Here is a 26,118-nt window from a genome sequence, read left to right as displayed (position 1 = left end):
AAGGCATGCTCCCAGTTCTGGACCCATCTCAAGGCTGTGATTGGGGATAAAGGCGGCTACATTGAATATATGTCAGCTCTACTGCATAATCAAGTTAACTGAATTAGTTTTTTTTTTTAAAGTATTAAAATAAAGCTGTGGTGTTGTTTTCTCTAGGGCAACAATTTTATCGTTCCACCCTGTATTTTGATTGTCAGTAGCAATTTTTGATTGTCAGTAAAGAAGAGTGGGTGAGGTAACAGAACATAGAAATTCGATGGGTACTTTTTTTCCAGCCTAAATTGTTAATCAATTTTCAACTGTTATTACATTAATAATTTATCCCCCCTCCGGAAATGTTCACTGTGGAACTTCGCTGTCAACGTAGCCACGCCCGAAGTCGTTTTATTCAATAACGCTGGGTTTCCTTCTGTCGTTAACGTTTTACAGGTTGTTCAAATCAACACTTATTTTATTTTTGACAATCCTCCATATTTGTTTTTCCCGATAAATCGTCCGACTTTGGGCAGTGATTATTTCAATTTTGTCAATCAATCATGATATGTTTACTTCCGGCCAGGTGGGTTTCAATGACAAGTGCACCTATTACTGTAAAATGACCTGGATATTAAACTTTCTTTGAGAAGGAGTTAGGTAATTGATAATTGTCTGTGGTGATGAGGGACTGCTCAAAAATTTTTAAACGAGAGTTCGCTTCTCTTAATAGGGTGGTTTTCCAATAATTTTTTTGGCCTTGTGTCTAAAGAGGAAGTAAATAAATACTCGACTTAACATTAAATAGATAGCCTTAAAAAGAACAAAGTCTGAAAGAAAGAAATTAAGCACCATTGCAAATACCAAATAGAACTATTGTCACTATAGCAATACCTGTTTAATTTTCTTCTGAATGATATTCAGCACCATTCGATAAATATCGCCTTTCTCTTTTCTCTTCCCCCGTCTTTCAATTGGTTAGGTTGTTCTGTTCTATCTTATCTGCGTTTATTTCATCTTTTTAAAGTCGGTTAGTCCCTAATACGCAAATTAGAAACCACCACAAATGTGACGATGTTTATTCTCTCTTGTGAACTGTTGTTCGACAGGCAACCCATCTGGTAAGCTTCGTAGACTAAGTTCTCGTTTCTGTTGTCACAGTTTCGTTTCTTTTTTAGCTAATATTTTGTGGTGTGATTTTTATAACGCTAGTACGTATTTTATTCTGCATAGTCAGCTAATGCGTTCTTATTGGTCAACCAGCAGTAATGTGTAAAGTTGCTCTAAAGCATCGGCTTGTAACGAGTTCGGAAGTCGGCCATTTTAGAAGTATGACAGTGTCTCTGAGTTTTCACTTTCATGGTAATGAGGAGACTCGAGGGAAATATCATATTTCTAGATCTATATAAATAAACCAGTAGATGTATGTATGTATGTATGTATGTATGAAAATATTTAACAGATAAACTCTTAAACTACTTTGCATATAACACTGAAATTAACAAGAAATAGTAATCCTACACCAAGTGTGGTTTATAATGAGTAAAATCTTTGTTTGGATGGATAAATAAAACGTGCCGAAATATGTCAGCAAGTTGAAATACAAAATGTTCATTTCAACTTGCAGGCATATTTCTATTAGATTTACGCATACGCAAATTCAAGAATAGCTTGAAGTTGTTTAATTTAAAATTTTTCTTATCTATCTGTTGATGGCTCAAGCGGTAGGAACGCAGCTTGAACAATAAATATTTTGGTTTCGATTCTAGCTGATGGCACACTAGTTTTTTTTTTTTAATTTTTTAAATTAATAATATGCGTGTGTGTGAGTGGTATAACCACATATGGCGGTCGAATTTTGCATTAATAACAGTTATAATAGAGCTAAGTTAGAACTTTTACTATGTGAACAATCCCGGGTAATTTCCGATTGCTTTGCTGACTCTATTTGTTTGGTCGATGACGCAACCTAATACAAGGAAAAATAATTTCAACCAGTGTATTTGGGATTGATAATAAAATATTGATACTAACCTTGCTTTACTAATAAACCAATGTATTTTCAGAGAACAGTAGTGAAAAGTTGTTTAGACTGCGATCGAGAGCAGTACCTGACCCTGAGGTCATCCCACTAAGGTCTTCTAGGCGTGAGAAAACCTTGATGGAAAATTACCTCGAGAAGTGATTATGTACGGTTGCACTGAACAAATCAGAAGAGAAGAGGATATGACATAGCGATCACCGAATGGCTAGCCATTTTTTCTAGATGAAAACAGATTAGTTTTTCACGTCTGAGTACCCTATATACGAAATTTTATGCGTGTAGTCGCACCTCTCTCCCTGGATTGCCAGACTTGTTGAATCCATCATCAAACTCTATCCGCGTGTTGTGAAGAATAACCGTTGGGCGTTCTGTGATCGGATACGCCTAAAAAGAACTCTTATACCGGTGAACCTCCTCACTGTGGGGTTCAGGTTATGCATACGCATATATTTATATCTATAAAAGTGAGAATATGTGTGGTGGACACTGTTCAACCTATATACTCAACTAATGTTTTATCTACAAACTTGAAATTTGGTATATAGGCTACTCAGACATGTAGAAATATTTAATCAGTTTTAATCTGGAAAAAAGCGTTGCTAAGGAGTAAAAATTGAGACATTGGTGTTGTGGGGGGACATCGGATTTTTATGTGTTTATCAGCTGTTTCACGACTGCGCATACGCAATTGTTCACATTATGTTAAGAATAAGTAGATTTGAAAGAATTTTAAATCGTGTCAAGGTGGCCTATAGGTCTTGACTCACTGTCTTTAAGATTTAGTTTCGATCTCACCTCGGATATTTCCTTTTTTTTTACTCACAAGAACTGAACTGTTTAGAAAAATAAAACATACTCGCATGAACATGTCTGTTTTTTTTTTCTTTAATTTTATTAAGAAATTGAACGTTAATTTAAATACCGGACAACGCCAGGTACAGCTAATATATATATATATATATATATATATATATATATATATATATATATATATATATACTAGAAAAAGTACCCGTTGTTGACTGGGTTCAAAAAGAGCCTACAGAAAATGGACTCTGATTTATGAAAGTATGATAGGTTATCAAAAAGAAGGGTTGTAAATTTGGGTTGAATTTGGGGATATCAAAACCAAAGCAAAATATGATGAAAGTAAAAATAAAATAGATAAACCTCATAATTTATTATACCATACCTGTTTACACTGAAACACTTATCACAATATTCTGTGGATCTATATTAAAAAATCTTATTAAACTTTGTGACATATTTCCATTCTATGGAGGCCAGGTGCGAACGAACACCCCATAATTTTATTATACCATATTTCTTCAACCTGAAACATAATTATCAAAGTATACTTACGCAGATAGATATGAAAAGTCTTTAATAAAGTTTGTGCCTATTTCCATTCTATGGAGGCCAGGCGCGAACGCAGACCCCACAATTTTATTATACCATCCCTATTTAAGTTAAAACATACTTATCAAAGTATTATGTACATCTATATTAAAAACACTTGTAAAGGTTTTTTTTTTTTTTTTTATTTTTTATTTCCATACTTAGTGGACCAGGCGCGAACGCAGACCCCACAGTTTTAATGAACCACCGTTCTGCCAGATCAAACATAACTATTCCTGTGTCTCGATACATCTTCTATCATTATAAGTAATCAGTTTTTTTTTAAATAGTCAACCATATAGGAACCTATTCGTGACCAGACACACACACACAGAGACACCCAGCTTTATATATATATATATATATATATATATATATATATATATATATATATATATTTAAATCTAATAGAAATATGCCTGCAAGTTGAAATGAACATTTTGTATTTCAACTTGCTGACATATTTCGGCACGTTTTATTTATCCATCCAAACAAAGATTTTACTCATTATAAACCACACACATATACATATATATAGTAATTTATAAAATATATATGGCGATTAAGCTACACTGAATATTCGGCGTTTCATCCACTCTAGGACTCCTCAGGCTTATGCCTGAAGAGTCCTAGAGTGGATGAAACGCCGAATGTTCAATGTTCATTCAATATTCAATGTTCGTTCATAAAAATCGGTTTAGCCGTTTTCGAGTCCATAAGGAACGAACACACAGACACAGTTAATTTTATATAATAATAGATATTTAATGAAACGTATTTCTGCTTATTGTGCGATGATTTCTCCTATTAGGTAAATTATTCGTCGATGATAGGAGAAATATTATTCCGGTGGTCGTCACAAAACTTGGATTTAATAGGTTAGTCTGAATCGAATTATTGAATTTCTGTACGATCTAATTATTAGATAGCTATTCTAGCTGTTCAGAACGAAAACTAGCTGAGGGCCGGATGAGACCTGAAGGTTGGTGACCATTGATTATAAATATAGTGAGGTCACGTAAATAAGATAAACATGTTTTTTCTTGTATACGATATATTAGATTAATAGAACGAAAACCCGTTGTTTCTCGGGATTAAAAGAGAACACTGAAAGATTACAGCCTAAAGTAACTCTCTGAAAGGAAAAAAAAATTTTTACATGTGAAAAAAATTTATAAAGAACAATGTTTTCGGCCGCGGAAACTGAAAAATTAAGCTACATTTGAAAGTACTACTAGTCTTTCACTCCTAGACAAGGTTAAAAAAAATCGAAACATTGTTGTACCTTGATTTTAATATTTTTTGGAAGATTATAAAAAATGTTCATTAATTTAGGTCATCCTATTTATTGTAATAAAAAATAAGTGGTTGTTTGATAAGAATATCTATCATTACATGATGACTTACGCTAATGTTTATACCTTCATGTGTACAAGAAATATATCATATTACATTTGAAATTTTTATGAGAATTGTTATCCTTAAAGTCACATGAAATATTTTTTCAATTATATACTAGCAGTTCAGCCCGGCTTTGTTCGGGCCTTATATACTGTTCATACCTTTATGTTCATATATATATATATATATATATATATATATATATATACATATGTTTGACTCGTGTTCAAGTAAGCTACATCTAAAATTTCAAGTGTTTAGAAACAAAATTGGCAAAGGTGTTTGGTAAAGTCCGCAAAGGTTAACTTTTTCAACTTTGATATCTTGGCAGCCAAAATTTCGCCCAAAAACTGATTAAAAAGCTTGCTGCATGTCTGAATACCCTTTATGCAAACTTTGAAATCTTTGGACCGAATATTGGCTAAGTAATTTGGTAGAGACATCAGAGGTCAATTTTTTTAACTTTGACCCCAATTTTGACCCCTTAACTTTTATTGCTTTCGTCTTAAATAAAATTAAACCGTTTGATCCATGTCCAAGAAACCTGCATCTAAAATTTCAAGTGTTTAGACCCAAAATTGGCGGAGGAGTTTGGTAGAGTTTTCAAAGGTCAAATCGTTGAACTTTGATTCCTTGACAACCAAATTCTTGGCTGAAAATCGATTAAAAAGATTTTCCCAAACCGCAATACCCCTTATGTCAAATCTCGAGTCTGTAGACTGAAAATTGACAGAGTAATTTGGTAGGGAGATGTACACACACACACACACACACACAGACAATTTCACTTTTATCGATATATAGATTGAATGAACAATGCTCAATTATAGTATCAATAGTTCGATAAATTAATTTTTTTCAAATTATATCGATTTCATTAACATGGGCCTTTGGGGGCTTTTTCGTAATGTTTCTGAAATATAAAAAAAATTAATTCTTAACATCTGCAATGTTTTATTTTTATTTTAAAAAGCAAACAGAAATCTAGGCGTCCTTTTAATACTTAAAACTTTAGCAAAGGTGTTTTTGTTTACAAAAAACATACATTATCACTAAAATTAAAAGCAAAATAACGGGTTCATTATATTCTGTGATTGTTGATTGATACTGAAAATTTTATTAAAATTGCTTGACTTTTTGAATTTTGGTGAGTTTGTAAATAAAAGGAGGGGTCAAAATATTTGTTTGATCAGAAAAGGATATATTTGAAGTTTTAGGAGATGATTATGTCTCCGTAGCTCCCTAAGGAGGGCATTTATGGATTCGGAATTATTTACATTGTTTGGGGTTGTTTTTTTGTTTTGTTTTGTTTTGATTTTTTTTAGTTTTTTTTGGGGGGGGGCGTCTTTGTTTTTTTTGGGGGGCGGGGTTCATGCGATTTTTAGTTTTATGAAAATGGAATATATTTGAAGATTTCAGCAAACGGAGGATTATACTCCTCAGAAGTGTATTATAGACCTAGAATTCAATTATTTTCCTCTGAAAACGTTACACCAAAATACTTTAGTTTTTATGTAGATTCAATAAGCCTTCTTTCTGTAGGAACAGACATATACAAACATTGATATTTATATATAGTGATTTACCGTCTTGCTTATCAGCCAACAGAATCCAGAAACGAGGGAAGCAGAAGAGAAAATGCAATATCACAAGACTCTGCAGACTCTGGAACCGTATACAGATCACACTGCAGAAATGCGGGTCTTTTTTCAGGTTTTCGCACGGCAAGTATTCAGAAGTCTAAATATTTCGATATCTGTTTTTGATTCTTGTTTTGTTTTCTGTTTTGTTTTTCTTTTCCTTTTTTCCAGTTCGGAGTTGACTGGTTTCGTTTTTTTTTTTTTCTGTTTTTTTTTTTCTGTTTTTTTTTTTTGTTTTTTTTTCTACTTTGTTTCTTCTTTGTTATAGCAAGAACAAACCTCGTCTTACTGTTAGATTTCACAGTTTTCCTTTTATAAGAATACGCGTGAAAAATATAGAGATGTATCGATCCCAATATTTTCCCGATCCTGATAGAATTAACGATTCTGTTCTAAATTCTCAAAACCAGTATAATTTCCAATTCTAAAATTCGTAAATAGGTAGAATATATATTTATTATTTAATTTATATTTTATTTAATTTTGAAAAGAGAACGGTGAGTATTCATCTACTTTTAAACGTAGCAAATATTATCATTATTATATTATTATATCATTATTATCATCATTATTATTATTATCATCATTATTATTATTACCATTATTATTATCATTATTATTATTACCATTATTATTATCATTATTATTATTACCATTATTATTATCATTATTATTATTATCATCATCATTATTATCATTATTATTATTATTATCATTATTATTATTATTATCATTATTATTATTATCATTATCATTATTATTATTATTATCATTATTATCATTATTATATTGCAATCCTTTGATTTATTTATTTATTTTCGGACCGTTATCCTCATCTTCATAGTTGTCGCTGTTTCACCAGGTTTCGTCGCGGTTGACTACCTGAAGAAGGCCAGAAGAATAGTTGGCCGAAACGTGGTGAAAGAACAAGATGAGAATAATAGTCCGCAAATAAATAAACGAAGAAAATTTTCTTTATTTTATTTTTCCAAAAAATTCTTTCCAGTTCGTAGTTTGTTTGTTTCACCCCACCTTTTCCTTTTTTTAACTACAAAAATAATCATCGCTTTGCCAACAGAGTTTAGGTCATTGTGGTGATGACTTATTCTCTGTTAGCTGAAGTATAGCTTTTGTAATGTGCAGTTTTAGGCGGCCACCCGCCTCAAGCTTTGTTATATCCCATTGAGACAAGGTTAGTTTATTGCTAATTGCCTGAGGCGCCCCTATCGAGAATGCTAACAAAGCTACCCAGGAATTCTTGCAAGCCAGAGTTCTTTTCCGCTGTACTAACTTTTCAGATCTCACTTTCTGACTCTTTGTCTCATCATCCCGCCGTGTGAAGGGGATTCATACTCCCTTGCTGTTGAATACGACTGCTTGTGAAGGTCATTCCAAAAGTAAGGTCTCCTATTTTTTACTCAAAAATTAAAATGTTGTAGAGTTATAAAGACGCAATGCTACCAGTAAAACGAGCGACCTTTTGTGCCAAAGAGCTTATTTTTTTTACATAGTCACCACAATTCTAATGCACTTTTGTCAACCATTTTTGATGCCTCGATTGTTAAACTCCGAACCGCGCTTTGTCACTCGCATCTCTGTCGCCACACTGAAATTGACGAACTCATCTCCTAATTGTGCTGACATCAACTGTATCGGTTTCGTAAGCGTTCAGCAAGCGCCGGTGAATGGTGATCATTTCATTTTTTTTCTACATGGAGACATTCAATAAAGTATCTCTGCTTCTGACGTACGCCCATGACAGGGGTTTCTTTCTTGGGATCTCACACCGTCAATATCTGCAACAGAGAGATGAAACTTTAAGGTCATTAATGCATAAGTTTAGTAACCGTAACAATGCTATTTGCAATCCACTCAGATCCATACGGGCGGAATAAAAAAAATAGGAAGCATTACTTTTGGAACGTGTTTCGTACCTGTCGCAAGATATAGTGATGTGACGATTTCAATGTTTTTTTTTATTCTGTTCTAAATTTTCGATTTCGATATAATTTCTGATTACAAATCTACAATCAACTAATGATATAATCGCTTTTAACTTTATATATAATTTTCTTTAATTTGAAAACCTTTTTTTTTATTCTTTATGCATTTGTATTCAAATTGTTGATAACTTTGTGAGATTCTCATCTTGTGCCATTGTTTTCCCTATTCATCCACTCTTGCTATTTTTACTCAGATTATTTTTCCTGGTTAATTCACGTTGACATGCCGGTTCCCGTTAGTTCAGCGAAGTTAAGCAACGTTGAGCCTGGTCAGTACTAATATTGGTGACCATTTGGGAACCATATGGCTATCCGCTTTTCTCAGCATTATATCCAGTTGTCTAGCACATCTCCTTGCTACTGGACTGTGGTTGGAGATTGCGCAACCTTTGCCTCATAATTACACGCGCGACTATCTTGTAGGGGTATCCATTGTCTCTTGAGACTGAACGGAGACATCTCATTTTTCTAGTATTATTTTACCTAAATTCATTATTATGATCTGTAAATATCAGTTTTACTTACAGTTTAAAATCAATAAATCTTTCTTAGTTTATCATTACCGAACACCCAGCCATGATACACCTGTTGTATTGTTGGTCCGGGAAAATACCTGAAAGTAAATTAGACGATTATTATTAGGATTGTTTAAACATCAAGATGTTTTGTCAGCTAAAGAATGTACCAGAAATGTTTACTTGATAGAATGGAATTTAGAAACAAGTTAAAAATTTTAGTTTGGATTAATAACTTTCAAATGAAATTTTAGTTAAACAAGTGAGAAATTTTAATTACAAATAGATTGTGTGACAAATCATCAAGGCTTCGTGTATTGATGACGTAATTAAGAGGGAAGATAGTTTTTATATACACGTAGAATGTAGAGTTTGGAATCAGACACGCATAAATATATACCCACTATCACAAGCCTACTATAAAATACACACCTGCAATTGTTGCCGCCATTGCACATAGAAACCACTAGTTCTATTGCTTTAAACATAATAGACGTTTTGAAACTAACGTCATCTTTAGTACTGTCAGCAATCAATTCAAAAGGATTATAGAAAACGCGAGAGTCATATGCTCAGTTCACTAATTCAAGTTTAAAATAGAACATAGGCTTGGCTTCCATAAGTTTTAGCAAATAAGAAACAAAGTCCTGAGCAGATGAGTGTCGTCTATCCCGACCATCATCAACGGGCAAGGGGTGATTTCGTCAATATCTAAGAAAACTAAATTCTTTGCCAAGAACTTTGCATCAAACTGACTTCTATGTGATCAGGTCCACCTACCTCATGAATTTCCTCGCAAGACAGAAAATCTGAGCGGCATCCACATATCTGTTCGTGATATTGCCACACTCGTCAAGAAACTTGATGTCAGCAAGGCAACTGGTCCTAACAATATCCATAATACTAAAAACACCTGCAACTGGATCTAGATCTTGCTAAGCTTTTTAATCGATGCTTAAAAGAAAAATACTTCCCAACACTTTGAAAGTTCCCATTAGTCTACCCAGTATTTAAAAATACTGGAGATAGGTCTTCTGTATCTCAGTAAGACAAATCAATCTTCTGCGTGTCATGAGTAAGTTGACTGAATCAGTTTTAAATAGAGGAATTGCCAACCACCTCAGCAAAAACAACCTACTTAGTGACAATCAAAATGGTTTCCGTTCTGCGAGATTTATAGCTGATGCACTGGCCGTAATTTAACATAGGATCAGTTGTTTTATCGGCACGGTTTCTCTTAAGAACAATAGTGCTTGACATATCAAAGGTATTTGATTGGGTTTGGCATAAAGATCTACTTGAAAATATGTCCAGCTATGAAATATCTAGGAATGTCTTCTCAGCACTCGAATCTTTTCCTTCCGATCGATCTATACGAGTAGACAGAAACCCGAAGTTCAAAGTATCAACGCTGGCCTCAATGATCCATCCTATGCCCAATTTTCTTCCTTATCTTCATCAATGATCTCCCGAATAACATTCTAATTTTTTCGTTGGCATGTACGTAGACGACACTACCATCTATGGCAACACATCAAAGCCAGCAACGACCAAGATCTCGTTTTGTCATACGTCAAGATCTCTTTGAGTCTCTCCTACGACCTTGAGCACGTTGTGCAATATAACAAAAGATGGTTGGTTAATTGTAACGCATCCAAAACTAAGTTTCTATCTTTTCACGACCAACGCTCTAATCCTCGCTTTGCCCCAATCGATATGAATAGCCCTCATCTCAAAAGAGTGCCCTGCTTCAACAAGCTTCTGTAACTAACCTCTGCCTTTTCCTTTCTTTCTCTACTTGCCCTTCTGCCAAGCAATTTTTCCGACCTTTTTCCACAAAACTTCTAACCTCACCAAAACAACTTCCAAAACATTAAACCCAGTACCACAACTTCTAACGTAAACCTCCGCTTCTAAATTACCTTCTCCAACATCCAGGCTCCACCTTCCAACCTTTCAGAGGTTGAAATCAAATTACAGGTGACCAAACCAGCCCTGTTGTTCCTGTGCGAATCTGGCATTGGCTCAACTGCTTCTTTGGACGATTTTTCGATCAAGGTTAACTTAACCTCTAAATCTGACCCTCAAAATTGGCATAGAATGTGTGCTTACATTAATTATGGCTTCCCTTGTGATAGGGATATCATCTCCAAAGAAGATCCTAAGCTACTCTACATATGCTTCAGAATAGCACTTACAGCACCGCTTTCATGCTTGCCTTATATTGTCCCCACAACAAAAGAGTCACTATCTTTAAGAGTATCGCGTAGAAAATTGACCATATCCAGTCTGCTTATCCTACTGCCAACATTCACATCTGTTGAAATTTTAACGTTCAAAATGATTTCTCCCTTGCCTGTGATCTGATCAAGATTGTTGACAAACCCACTCGCATTCCTAATGCTCAATTTGCTTTCTATATCTTTTTCTGGTAACGCACTCTGAACTTTGTTCCTTCTTTTTGTCTACGCTGGGATCTTCCGAGCATTCGATTGTTTCAATTAAAGGTAAAACAAAGTTAAAGAATACCTCAGATATCGCCCTCGATAGGCAACCGGGATAGTTTTCATACATTCATAACTAAAATACCACTATGATACATATTCAAAAGGGCGTGTCCTCTATAGCATCCTACTCAACAGATTGGCTAACAGTTGGTATTAAGTTATATCTCTTCGAAAAAACTCTAACTGAAACCAAATAGCAAATCGTAATTTGCGGCTGCGATTGCACACAGAACTCGCTATTTTAATTGCTTTAAACAAAATAGACGTTAAGAAACTAAAGCTGTCACTGCAGCCACTGCAAAAAGGTTATACAAAATGTGCGAGTTTTTTTTTCCTATGCTATAAAAGCTGAAGTTCTTGAACAGAGGCTTGATTTCCACGAGTTTTGACGCATAACTCAGAGTTCTGAACAGATGCGTATCTTCCATCTCAGCCATAATCAACAGTTCTGAAGTGATTACGTCAGCATCCGACAAAGCCAAACTCTTCGTCAAGAACTGAGTGATCAGGGCCGCCTATCCCTGAATTTTCTCCCAGGACTAAAAAATACTCTAAGCGACATCGATATATCTGTCCGATATGTTGCCAGATTTATCGAGAATCCTGATTGCAGCAAAGCAACTGGCTCTGACAACATTCCAATCATAGTTATCAAAAAACTGCAACCAAAACTAGCTCCTCTTAAAAATACAGGAGATCATCACTCTGCTTCTCAGCACAGACCAATTAGTTGCCTCTGCATCATGAGTCTGTGATAAAGAAGTTGTCAACCACCTCAAGAAAAATAACCTATTCAGTGACATGCAAGAGATTAACAGCTGATGTGCTGACGGTAATACACTGCTGATCAAAAATTTAAGACCATTTAAAAATCTTTAAAAACGAAACCTTTTTTTAAGGATAGATTTTAAACTCTTCCGGCTTAAGGTTACTAATGCTACAATCTAAAAGGTTATGGAAACAAAAGGGTACATTCCAAAAGTTTTATTTAAAAATTTGCATTTTTATTAAATTAGGCTTTTTACACATGATCAAAATTATAAGACCGAGGTATAAATTGTTAGATTTATGGTAATTCTAATGTTTTTAGTTCAGTTAGAGATAAGCAATAACTGTGTAAAGATGTTACCATGTCTAGGATTCCATAAGCAAGTTTTGTCAACAAGCGATAGTAGCTAAGGTAAATTGCAGTAAAACTGTCATTTGCAACTTTCTAAAGAACACTGAGAATTATGGAAAAGCAAAATCCTTTGGTAAGCACCCACCCAAAAAAAAAAAATCTCCTGCATTGAGTAGGAGAATCAGACGGGTTGTTATGAATGACAGAGGACTTTCTTCTAGTCAAATTAAGGCGGTTACAGATGCTGATTGCAGTCCAATAACATCCAGACGACACTTACACCAAAAAGGCATGGTAAATAAAAAGCGTAAACAAATTCTTCGATTGCTTTCACGTCACAAATTGGACCGCTTAAGATTTGGTCGTGAATACCAAACCTGGGACGTTGAGAAGTGGAAGACAGTCCTGTTTTCTGATGAGAAAAAATTCAATTTAAATGGTCCTAATGGCTTCCAGCGATATTGGCATGAAAAAAACATGCCCCTTGAATTTTTTCCACACGTCATAGTGGTGGAGGGTCCGTGATGGTATGAGGTGTCTTTTCTTACAGAGGGACGATGAAGCTCCAGGTAGGGCAGGGTCGTCAGACAGCAGCTGGTTATGTTAGCATGCTACAGAAAGCATCTTTGATGATGGAGGGCGTCGTTTGTCTCGGGATGGATGGTTATTCCAACAGGATAATGCTACAATCCACACTGCATGACGAACCTTGAGCTTTGAACCCAATTGAAAATGTTTGAGGATGGATGACAAGTGAAGTTTATCGGAATGGCAAACAATATTCAACAAAAAGTTAACTTTGTGAAGCCATCTTCAGAAACTGGAGCAGGATCCCCCGCAACTTAATGAAAATCCTTATTTCTAGCATGCGCCAAAGAATTTTTGAGGTCATCAAAAGCAGTGGAGGTAGAACTCATTATTAAATTTGATTGTTGAATGTGTTCATACACTTTTCATACACTTTTTGTACAATTTAATAGAATTTTTGTCTCTGGTTTTATAATTTTGAACATGTGTAAAAAGACTAATTTAAAAAAATGTAAATTTTAAAAATAAATCTTTGGAATGTAGCTTTTTGTTTCCATAACCTTTTAGATTGTAGTATTGGTAACCTTAAGTCGGAACAGTTTAAAATCTATCCTTAATTTTTTTTTTTAAGATTTTTAAGTGGTCTTAAATTTTTTATCTACACCTACAACAGCAGTAAACAATTTTCCTTACTCTCTATCTGTCCCTAAAATTAAACGTAAATTCATTGAGCAGAGTTTCTTTTCTATAACTTACCGTCTGTGGAACAAGATATCGTGGGTCTGCTTTCCTACTGATTATAACTTGGTCATTTTCTAGTCCAATGTAAATAAATGTTTGACTCGTCCTCTCAAACAACTAAGCCATACCAAAGTTTCACCATCACTGATCATTATTGAGTTTTCTCCCCAACTACCTAACACTTATTAAACCTTATCTTTTAGTACCCCGCCTTCGGCCTTGATATGTGGTGACCTTGAAGTATAAAAAATCTGTTGCCAAAGTAGCTGGTAAAATGGTTGCGTCATTCTACCGTTCCAGAATGTACTTCACTCCCGACGCGATCCATTATTTGTACACGAATCAAACAGGTCCTAAAATTGTGTACTGTTCCCAAATCTGGGCAGAAGCAGACACCTCTCCTGCCTTGACAGAGTTCAAAACCTTGACAAAGTTCGAAACCGGATAAGTAGTGCCCTTCCCTGCAGCCTCTTTCCCACAGAAGAGACATTACTAGCCTATCTCTGGTCTATCGTTAGTTTTATGGCAAATGTTTTAACTCCAATCTATGGTGCCCTCTTGCCAAACCTTAACAAAAAGAAAACACTCGTCTATCTATAACCACTATCAATAATTTCCCCCCACTCTCTATGCGTGATTAAAACCTAAACGTGGATTCTATGTACAAAGCTTCTTTCCTAGAACTGACCGCCTATAGAAATCTGTTCCGCGAGCCTGGTTTCCAGCTAAGTACAATATGGTCGTCTTCAAGTCCAATGTAAACAAGTTATTGTTGAACTGTTCCCTTAAATAATTAAATTGTAACAAATTTCTGCTACGTGCGATTACAACGCTAGTGTCCCAATGACTACCGTACACTCATTAACCTTTATTCTTGAGTGACCTTCGGGCCCTGATAAGTGATAACTCCTTTGTAAAAAAAAAAAAAATCGCAATGGGTTCATTCCCATCTCAGGTCACTCGGGTAATGTCACACTATTTTTCTTCAACAGGCGCGCTCTCGGGATTTCTGTTTCTTTTCTCCATGCATTAAGTAGCTTTATCCCTTGTTTCGAGCGATTTCCTTAAAAAAAATGAGTTTGTACATAAATATATATTAGAGTAGGAGTTTTATATCAACAAAAAATAATGTATTGAAAGTGTACATTCGATATGTTTGTTTAATATTTAAAATAAATGAAAAATCAACGAAATGAAATGCATACATATTCTATAATTAAACTGGCCCAGATATGAACAAAAGTTAGCTATTTCTATGATAAACTAATAAATAAAAATTGCATTAAATGAGCTGTTTTCTCTTTTACCTCCGCCAATTGCTGGTCTGTGTTTTAAAAATAAAAAAAAACATTTAGTTCGACTTTTATTGTTTTTCCGCTGACCATAGGTTTGTTTTTATTATTAATATCATAGACGGTGTCGAAGGAGATAACCCTCTATATCACAAGTTCTCTTACTGCTACCAGAATCATCGTATTCTAACATATTGTAGCGTGCATAAATTTTAGATTCCCTACTAATCTACGGATGCTCATATATGTAATAATCATTCACGTTTTCTGACTTATTTCTAACTTAAACAAACTTCGAATATTAAATCGTCGTAATTTCTTCGTTTTTAGCTTTATGACAATTAGTGTCAAGCATAAAAACTATATAAGATATTATCAGATAATTTACGTTTACGGGCACCTATACATTTCAATTTCCCTTTGTTTGCTTTTGATTTAACTATTCTTTGATTAATCAAATACAATTTTCTACTTTATATCGTTTAAGACACAATTATTCACATTTATTCCTCTGCATATTTTACTGTCATTCTCAGACATTAGTTGCCTTCTGGCCGCAATACAAACAACTAATACATTGTGTTTTCCTTGGCGATGATAAAAAAAAAATTTTTCGCCAGCAAGTTAAGGTTTATTTATTTTTTTATTATTTTTTTTTATTTATTTTATATATTATTATTTTATTTATTTTTATTGATTTATTTATTTTTATTGATTTATTTATTTATTTATTTTTATTTATTATTTTTTTTTTTTTTGATAAATGGTGTTTTCTTTGTCTTTTTACTGTAACTGCTTCCGAAAGAGATTGGCTGTGTTATGGTGAGATTAAGATTATTTGATAGTTATTTTTTAAGTTATTTTTCAAAATTTTCAGATTTTCTTTTCTGAATACGAATTTTACAATTTACTTCATTAACAATTGAAAATTGGCGCGATCTGATTAGCTAAGCCCTTCGTCAGGTACCGACGAAAAGTCGGTTTTAGAATGGTTCGCAAACTGTATCAGTAGCTGCGTATTATGAAAGCTATTGTTATACCTCAACTTTTGTTTCATCTCCTATGATTCTACTACTACTACTACTACTAATAATAATAATAATAATAATAATAATAGTCATCGAGAATATCCGTCCAAAGATTGTGAACTTCTATAGCAATTAGAGCAAGGCATTTGCATACGTAAAGATATATAAAAGACACATATGTACTTCTAAGTGGCGAAACGTTATTTATTTTGGACTACTTAAGTAACTAAACGGTATTTGTTTATTAGCAAACTAACAGGCAGCCCGTAATATTACGCGTAAATATAACATTTCGTATTTATTATATTATAGTGGACTCAATATATAGTAATAATTTAAAATGTTTAAAAAAAAAAAACTCGTGCGTAACCACCGAGACTCGAAACCAAAACGTTTAGCTTACAATTTACTTTTTCCTTTGACGTTAATGCCTGAGCTATGAAGACATATTTGCTGCAAGATTAAAAATTAAAACATGAACCAACAGCTATTACGTTACCTGGCAAATTTCATTTTTTTTTTTTTTTTTAATTTTCACAATTTTGCTCCGATTTTCCCCGGCTAAAACCCAACTATAAATTCTCGCATGGGTTCGAATACCCTATATATAAGGTTTCCTGTCTGTAGACTAAAAACTTAGAGGAGGCTGGTAGGAAATTTTTTTAAACAAATGTGTATAGGCATACATAAATATATATAGAAAGAGGTTTGTGGTTACTAAAACTTTTTTACGCAAATATTACGCAAGTATAAATCATGTAGAATATCTGCATGAATATAATTACACGTAATAGTTTACTAAAGATGATCATCATATATGAAAACCGAAAAAACTAATAGGGAATTAATAAAAATGAATGTTTAAAAGAATATGCAAATTAGCTAGATCTTTTGCAGATGAATGCAATTCCACGACCCATATATAAGAAAATTGTATTTGTTTTAAAATAATTTTTTTAAAAAAGGGGGTGGATTAATATGAATATCAATACACAAAAAGAAAACAAATTTATAGGAGTATAGATTGTATCGCGTTTATTTTAATTTGTAAGAGAATAAGATCGGATTTCGTTGCTATGATACTCATCATATTGTCTAGAACACGTATCCCATAGTTCATAATTTTATTAGATTAGAAGTTTACACCATATATATATATATATATATATATATATATATATATATATACTAGCAGGAGACCCGACGTTATCCAGGATTGAATAAAAATTAACAAAGTTTCCATCCTCCCATACTTTTGTTGTTATCGAAATCAGTGAAATCGACCCTTTTTTAATCAAATTGATTGATTGCCTGCTCTAGTTAGACCCATCCCGCAGTGTCCGGGAAGGAAGCTTCACATGCCTCCCTGTAATTACTTAGTTCACACTACATTAGAGTCTACAATACACTGTAGAGAATTTATTGTTGATTTTATAAAATTATCTGTAAATAATAGCTTAACTTAGTTTAAATTCAAAAGTCAAGTATCATGGCTCAATTGTGCTCTAAATTAAACATTCATTTCGAACGCGCCCCTGTCTTATAAACGAATCTACCTTTGATTTTATAGGCTGGGAATTTCTGCTTGTGAGGTGATGAATATTCCCATATGCACGTATAATATTAGGTTGTATATAAGTGTCCATTTTGGTCAAAATCGGACTTCCTTCTTTCATCTTAATTTTTTTTAGATTATCGATCTTCGATGCCTATCAGACGCATTACTATACAAAAGCTACGTGAGAACACTCCCAGACATATCAAGTACGTTCGTGTGAAATTTCAAACAAGTCGACTAAGTCGTTTCCGAGTCCACAGGAAACGAACTTACACACAGTTTGTTATATAATATTAGATATACGAGGTGACTTCAATAAGTTTCCAGACGTTTTTAGTATGGGCACGTTTCTTGATAGTACACTTCGAAGTAATCTCCTCCGACTGCAATATCCTTGTTGTGCCGTTCCAGCAACTAATGGAAAGCCCCATGGAAGTCCTTTTGTGTAAGTGTGCCAGTGACCCTCGTCACAGCCTCTTTCATCTCCTCAATTGTCTCATAATGACAATCTCTAAGGTTTACCTTGAGCTTAGGAAATATGCAAAAGTCACAGGGAACAAAGCGGGGCTAATATGGAGGGTGAGGAACTGTCTTGATGCCAATGACAAGGTCTTTCTTTCTAATTTTCTCGCGAATAATTGTGTGTACAGTTCCCACACTGACATCAAACTGTGCCTTTGTCTGTAGAGACACGACTGTCCTTATCCATGAAATTCTTTATTTGGCTAACCAACTCTGGTGTTCTTCCTTACTCCTCCCACACCTCATGTTTCGCATACTCCATGCGTTTACAGAATTTCTTGTGCCGCTCAAAAACTGATGCTCGATTCATGCAAGATGGTCCAAAAGCAGTCTGAAGCATTCCATGCGTTCTTGTGGCATTTTTCAGGTTTAAAACAGAATTTTATTGTACATATGTTTTTCTAAAGTATCCTCTTGTCGCGATTGCATTTTTGAAATACGCCAGCTGTGACAATCAGGCTTTAGTAACGTGTATTTCAATTCCTACTGTTGCTGTTTATTTGAACATGAAAACATAAAATTTGGTCAGTCATCTCATAAGACGTATGGCAATAACACACTAACTTTCCAAAAGTCTGCAAGAATTTTAAATGCCTTTACAAAAAAAAAAGTGCGGAAACTTATTGAAGGCACCTCATATATTATTGGCGTTCAGTCAGATTAAAATTTTCTTACATAAAATAAGTGAAAAACATTGTAGATCAATTCTTTTTCTCTATGAAGTTTATTCGGGGGTGGTGAAAATTTTCTCTTCAGCTTTTTTTAAAATAGTGAATTGTGTTTATTTTTTTACTAGCTGTATCAGCCTTTATCAAGGCCAAAAAAATAAGGAATACTGCTAAGGGAAGATGAGGAAAACTATGCAAGTATAAATATTGATCAGTGGTATGAACTGTGTTTGATTGCTTATGGATCGTCCATGATAATAATTTGTTGACACTGGATTTAAAGATGACCAAATTGTATCCGACAGGGAAGCACTCCCGCAGTAATTTGTTCCACAGGTTGGAATCCTTCACAAATAATCTGGCTATAGTCATAATTGTTTTCTCCTTTCTCTGCTGTTCATTTGGATGTATAATCAGACATGAACAAATGAATAAGAAAACCATTCTTAACGTGGGGAAAGAGATGGGACTTTCATCTTATCTGAAAGGATTATAATCATTAAACAAAAGGAACCATATTTTGCTTGTCACCGTTGTCCTGTCTGCGGAGTATAAACCGGAAATTAAAAACAACAGACAATCTTCATTATACTCAAAATCCTTGTCCATGGATTGAAATTTGTGGCTGGGAGTGATCTATACATTTTAGCTCTACTGGTAGTTTTAAATCAATAAATATTCATTATTTTATTATTACCAGCAGTGGAAAATCAAATCAAATAAAGATAATTAAAGGAATCGATGTTGGCATTGGAATAAAGGGGCATAATTTTCTGATACCCAAAATGTTCCGATCTTTTAATTAATCTTCCAACACTAGTTAGCACTTGCTCTAAATGTTGATTCTCTTCTCTGTCAAGTATCTTCCCAGATGTGCTGCAATATTCTATCTTTGGATTTTTTATTCTTATAAGTCTGTTGAGTACTTTTTGGAGCGATAAACCGATCCAACTATTTTTCTAATGAGGTTATCATAAAGCTGAATAGATTATTTCCATTTTTGATCTTGAATGTTATAAATCTTAAGAACTTGTCAAAATAAGAAGCTTCTTTAAGGGCAAAGCCGTTCATTTCGACTGGGGAAAGCATGTACCTGAGCATTGGTGATGAAAGAAGAGAAATTTTGTTTTAAACACCTATTAAAGGAAACAAGCTACGTGTTTAAGGCAAGAGAATCGGTGTAAGCTTGATTATCGGTGCTCTTCAAGATGCAGCCATAGAAAAGTTTGTTTGTGTAGATGTAATTGTATACGATTACTTGTTGACAATAAAGATTTTATTTCAGACTTAAATGACTTTAAATCTGCTTTAAAACTAAATATTGAAATATTAACTTTTGAATGTTACTTTTTTTATTGACTTACTTTTCTTGATTACTTTTGTTCGTTTCACTTTGTTAATCCACTAACTTTGTTGCATGGCTAGTTTGACCATTTTTCAAATGTTGTCATGTCTGCCACAATAGGGGCAATATCAGTTATTAAAAATTCTGACACAATTAACAATTATGACGGAATTAAAATTTTGTTATTTAACAATGCTTTTTATATTTTTCGTATATCAAAGTCACATTTTAAAATGTGACTTTCTATTTTAAATGTAAGCATTAGAAATTAAATATGTGTCCATATTCAAATTGTTATATTCTTCAATAATTCCTGACACTTTCTTATATCTGAAATGTGATATTTTTCTGCTGTATAATCTGAAATGTGACATTGTCTGCGATATGAATTGGAAATGTGACATTTTCTGCTGTACGAATCTGAAATGTGAGATTTTCTGCTGTACGAATCTGAAATGTGAGATTTTCTGCTGTACGAATCTGAAATGTGAGATTTTCTGCTGTATGAATCTGAAATGTGACATTTTCTGTTGTATGAATTGGAAATGTGACATTTTCTGTTGTATGAATCTGAAATGTGACATTATCCCCTGAATGAATAAAATGTGATATTTTCTGCTGTATGAATCTGAAATGTGTCGTTTTCTGCTGTATGAATCTGAAATGTGTCGTTTTCTGCTGTATGAATCTGAAATGTGTCGTTTTCTGCTGTATGAATCTGAAATGTGTCGTTTTCTGCTGTATGAATCTGAAATGTGTCGTTTTCTGCTGTATGAATCTGAAATGTGTCGTTTTCTGCTGTATGAATCTGAAATGTGTCGTTTTCTGCTGTATGAATCTGAAATGTGTCGTTTTCTGCTGTATGAATCTGAAATGTGTCGTTTTCTGCTGTATGAATCTGAAATGTGTCGTTTTCTGCTGTATGAATCTGAAATGTGTCGTTTTCTGCTGTATGAATCTGAAATGTGTCGTTTTCTGCTGTATGAATCTGAAATGTGTCGTTTTCTGCTGTATGAATCTGAAATGTGTCGTTTTCTGCTGTATGAATCTGAAATGTGTCGTTTTCTGCTGTATGAATCTGAAATGTGTCGTTTTCTGCTGTATGAATCTGAAATGTGTCGTTTTCTGCTGTATGAATCTGAAATGTGTCGTTTTCTGCTGTATGAATCTGAAATGTGTCGTTTTCTGCTGTATGAATCTGAAATGTGTCGTTTTCTGCTGTATGAATCTGAAATGTGTCGTTTTCTGCTGTATGAATCTGAAATGTGTCGTTTTCTGCTGTATGAATCTGAAATGTGTCGTTTTCTGCTGTATGAATCTGAAATGTGTCGTTTTCTGCTGTATGAATCTGAAATGTGTCGTTTTCTGCTGTATGAATCTGAAATGTGTCGTTTTCTGCTGTATGAATCTGAAATGTGACATTTTCTGCTACATGAATCCGAAATGTGGCAATTTAATTTCAAAATCTAATATTTTTTCTATATTCTGAATGTCATTTTTGTATAGAAAGGGACCACATAGAAATTCCATGTTTTTTTTTGCTTGTTTTTTTTTTCATTAAAATGAAACTGTCACGAGTGTGCAATACTACGAAATGTAATAATTCTTGGTGATTCATAATTAAACTATATTTTGCACATATTTTGTAGTTAACTTTGCTAAAAGGTCTCCCTAAAATTGAAATATATTGCTTATTGTATTTTTTACAGTATTTAGTTAAGTGAACAGCGTATCAAATTGGGCAGTTACCAACCTCAGAAATAGTCGAAAAAAGGTATTCAAATAATCCAAACAATATAAATTAATAAATCAATCATCATCTCAACAATTAAAAGACATGGCAATATATTAAAAGTTTTTAGTGTGACCTTTGACATATTAAATTTAAAAAATAAATAACTTTTCAGTTAAGCGTACGTTAAAAAAAATATTCTCAGAAATAAATTTGTCACTCTAAAAACCTTTTAAATGTTATTGCTAGGACTAGAACAACAGCATATTCTTTTCATTGTTTTGACTCTCGAGTGTGTATCCATTGATATCTTATATGTATTTATATAGAGTGATGTGGTTCTCAGTTGATTAACTGTGTCGGATATATACTCGAGAGTCGAAACAATAATAAGAATATTCTATTATTATAGCCCTAACTATTACATTAATTTGTTATCAGTTTAAAAAAAGAATTGAAAATTCGTCGCTATTTAATAAGGCTTTAAGCATCCATTTTGACTTCTCACTATTTTAAAACATGTATGTTGCTCTATTTTTGTAATGTCGTTAACTGGACAAAATACTGCAAAAATAGACTAAAACAATTCAGGTATTTTAACAAAAGCCAATAAAATAAAATAAAAATTAAAAAAGGTGTTAAAAGAAAGAAATATACAACAAATAAATGTTGCCAGAGTTAAGTTACTCTTCTACCTACCTGGATGAATATTTTGTTTTTGAAGATGTTTCAAGTAGTTTTTTTTTTTTTTTTTTTTTGTAAAAAAAACGTTTCTTCATTCTATTCACTTACAACGAAAAAAATCATAGCTGCCATGAACACTTAGCAAATATTCATAATAATTGTTCAAAAATCAGAAATTAAACAAAATACTAGTAGAAAGACGTAAGTAAATGTCACCAATTGTGCGAAAATAATGTTCTGCCAGAATTTGGTTAAATTTTCGAATTTAGAGCGAGTATCGAGGGCCCTTGTGCAGCCATGATTTTTTTCTTTTAAATGACAGTAGACCCGTGGTTTCTTTTGAACCCCAGAAAGCCTTAAATATGTTAAAACAAAAAGAACTTATCCAGGTGGGTAAAAGAATAACTTTTTGCGTTTGGTAACGTTTTTTTTGTTTTATTGACCCTTGTTAAAAATACCCAATAATTTTTGCAATTGGGTGGAAGAACTATTGATTTCATACGTTGACTCTACTATAATTTAGAAAATAACTGTCGCCATGAAACAAAGAAACTATTAATACTAGCCTTGGTGCCCGGCGTTGCCCGGATGTTTGGAGGTGTGGTGAGCAAAAAAAGAAATGGTAGTAGGCAAGCAGGCTCGAACCCGTACCGCTAAGGAGGAAAAGAACGTGGAAAAAACGTGACGTCTTTGCTGCTACGCCCATCGCCAAACCGGAAGTGACGTATGTTTAAATTAAGGCTAGTCAATCGAAAAGAGAGGATGATTTTCGGAATATCGGCGAAAAAATATCTGTAGAAAAGTACCTAGTTGAGGGTGAAGTAATTAATGTTTTTTAGTCAATTTTTCGATATTTGTTGTCCGAAGGGTCGCGCTTCAAAACGATATCAATCTCATGAAAATCCGTCACCCTGTCGAAAGTTTTAAGTATACAAACATACACACATACATAAGCATTTAAACAGACAGGTGAGATTTATATTGTAGATTATATTGGACGCAATATATAGTAATGATTGAAAAAATTTAAAAAAAAAAAAAAAGACTCATGCGCCACCACCGAGAATCGAAACCCAAACCTTCAGCTCACGATTTATTTTTACCTCTGCAGTAAGTAGCTGGGCTATGAAGGCATGTTTACTGCAAGGCTAAAAATTAAAAACATGGACCAATAGCTACTATGTTATGCATTCGTAATGCCGTTGTTCGAACTTCACCTGGCAAATTAACTTTTTTAATTTTCACAATTTTGCACGGATTTTTCCGGGCTAAAGCCCAAATATAAAGTTTCGCATGGATTCAAATACCTTATATATGAAGTTTCATGTCTGCAGACTAAAAACTCTGGGAGGAGTTTGGTAGTCAAAATCTTTTAAACAAAAATATATACGTATACATAAATATATATGGAAACAGTATTTTGTTTACTATAAACTTTTTACGCAAATATTATGCAAGTATAAATCATGTAGAATATCTGCATTAATATAATTACACGTAATAGTTAACTAAAGATGATCATCCCATAAGAAAACCGGAGAAACTAACAGGGAATTAATTAAAATAAATGTTTAAACGAATATGCAAATCCGCTGCATCTTTTGCTAGTGAATGCAATTCCACGACCCATATATAAGAAAGTTGTATTTTATTTTTAAATAAAATAGAGAAAGGGTTTTTAATATGAATATCAATATACACACAAAAAATACGAATTTATAAGAGTATAGATAGAAGATAGATAGATAGATAACGACTGCGTTGAGTTTGAGCTAATTACTTCCCTTTGATATGACACATGCCTAGTGTTAGTTTTATGATTGACAAGTCAAAATCGTGTTGCACTAGCGGAACCTAAGGAAATTCGACAAGGGACTGATTCATATGTAATATATTGATGTTGGCATTCTGTAGATGTTCAGCGTAAATGGAGACGCTCTGATATTATTGTAGCTCTTTTGTTAAAACTTCAAAAGTATTTATCCAAGCTAGCGTAGCCAGGTCGTAAAATACGCTTAAATAGTAATTCTTGCAAATTTCATATATATCATTATAGAATTACTGTTCTATCGATTTTTATAGATTATGAAGTTGCACTTTCAAAAATAAAAAATATATCTATATGACTTGGGTGCATTAGCTTGAATCGAAACCGAATCCCAAACATATATATAACTTTAGTTCCTTCGGCTATAATCGAAACCAAAACAAAAACTTGTGAAGAAAAAATAGATTACTAAGGTGCCATCAGCTAAAATCGAAACCGAAACCTAGACTTATAAAGAATTCTTGATTAAAATTATTTTTTAAAAAAATAGATTATTGGAGTGCCATCAGCTATAATCGAAACCGAAACCAAAATTATGAAGAATTTTTGGTAAAATTATTTATAAAAAAATTAAATGACTTGAGTTCCATCAGCTATAATCGAAACTGAAACCAAAACTTATGAAGAATTCTTGGTAAAATTATTTATTAGAAGAAATGGAAGTGCATAAGAATTAAACGACCCGGATGTAAGCTTCACACAGAAAATGACACACGCTATCATATTAATATATAGATTATTTTAGTATTAATCCTGATTATGGAATTTAAAATACTAATAGATTCAAGTAAAAAAAAATGTCAATATTAATTATGAATACATACTTCACAGTTGAACGTTATATTTTATCATCTTAAAGCGATATGTATTAAAGATAAATTTTATTTCGGGATTTCGACGGAATTTTAACATGTGATTTTTTCAAATTTGATGTATGGACCTGTTTTTTTTTTTTATTACAATAATCGGTATTCAAACTTTCAGCTTGATCAGATAAACAGTTTTTTGTGGGTGTTATCAACGTTTCCATGACTTCGGAAAGAATTCATACTATATGGAGAAGATCCAGATACGGCTTTGATTCATCCTTACATTGTTAGGCGGCGATCTGTAATCTTATCATTAAATTATTGTTTTAGTCATTTGTTTTTGAGTGGACCTGAAAAATCTTGCCACCTTCTCTATTTTTTTTTTTTTTTCATCTTTTTCCATGTTTTTCAGCGGATTATTATCGAATGGACATTATTCTACCAGATTATAATATTTTTTAGAAGTCACTTTTTAAATATTTGTGAAGGGGGGGGGTCTCGGTTTCTAATGCAAAGTTCTAGTAAATCGACCATCTATTTTAGAACAACTCAACGTTTTTAGGCCAAATTTCGCGAATTTAGCCCTTTTTAGCAGTTTAGCCTTTTTTAAGATTATCTTGAAATTTAAACAAGGCTAAACTACTTTTAAAAAGGCTAAATTCGCAAAATTTGGCCTGAAACATCGAATGGTTCTAAAATAGGTTATCAATTTACTATGACGTTGTATTAGAAACTGAGCACCTCCTTCAAATATTTAAATATTTAAATTTTCTTTCCACTTT

General features: G+C 33.3%; 1 protein-coding gene across 4 annotated transcripts in view; it reads left to right on the top strand.

Moving 5' to 3' along the window:
• Window positions 1-26,118, top strand: part of LOC145296711 (high affinity 3',5'-cyclic-AMP phosphodiesterase 7A-like) — a 434,586-nt gene that overhangs the window by 256,610 nt on the left and 151,858 nt on the right. For 2 of the 4 annotated variants that reach the window (XM_080142690.1, XM_080142691.1), the window contains exon 3: window positions 6,418-6,540. The exons of the other annotated variants lie outside the window; for them this stretch is intronic. In XM_080142690.1, coding sequence (XP_079998816.1) covers window positions 6,418-6,540 — 123 coding nt within the window. The remainder of the gene's footprint in view (window positions 1-6,417; window positions 6,541-26,118) is intronic. 4 annotated transcript variants of the gene reach the window in all.

This window comes from Euprymna scolopes, chromosome 17, assembly GCF_053919585.1.
Source record: "Euprymna scolopes isolate OS-2025 chromosome 17, ASM5391958v1, whole genome shotgun sequence".
NCBI classification, from domain to species: domain Eukaryota; kingdom Metazoa; phylum Mollusca; class Cephalopoda; order Sepiida; family Sepiolidae; genus Euprymna; species Euprymna scolopes.
The sequence above is the reverse complement of the archived record's forward strand: the minus strand, read 5'-3'. Positions and strand labels throughout refer to the sequence as shown.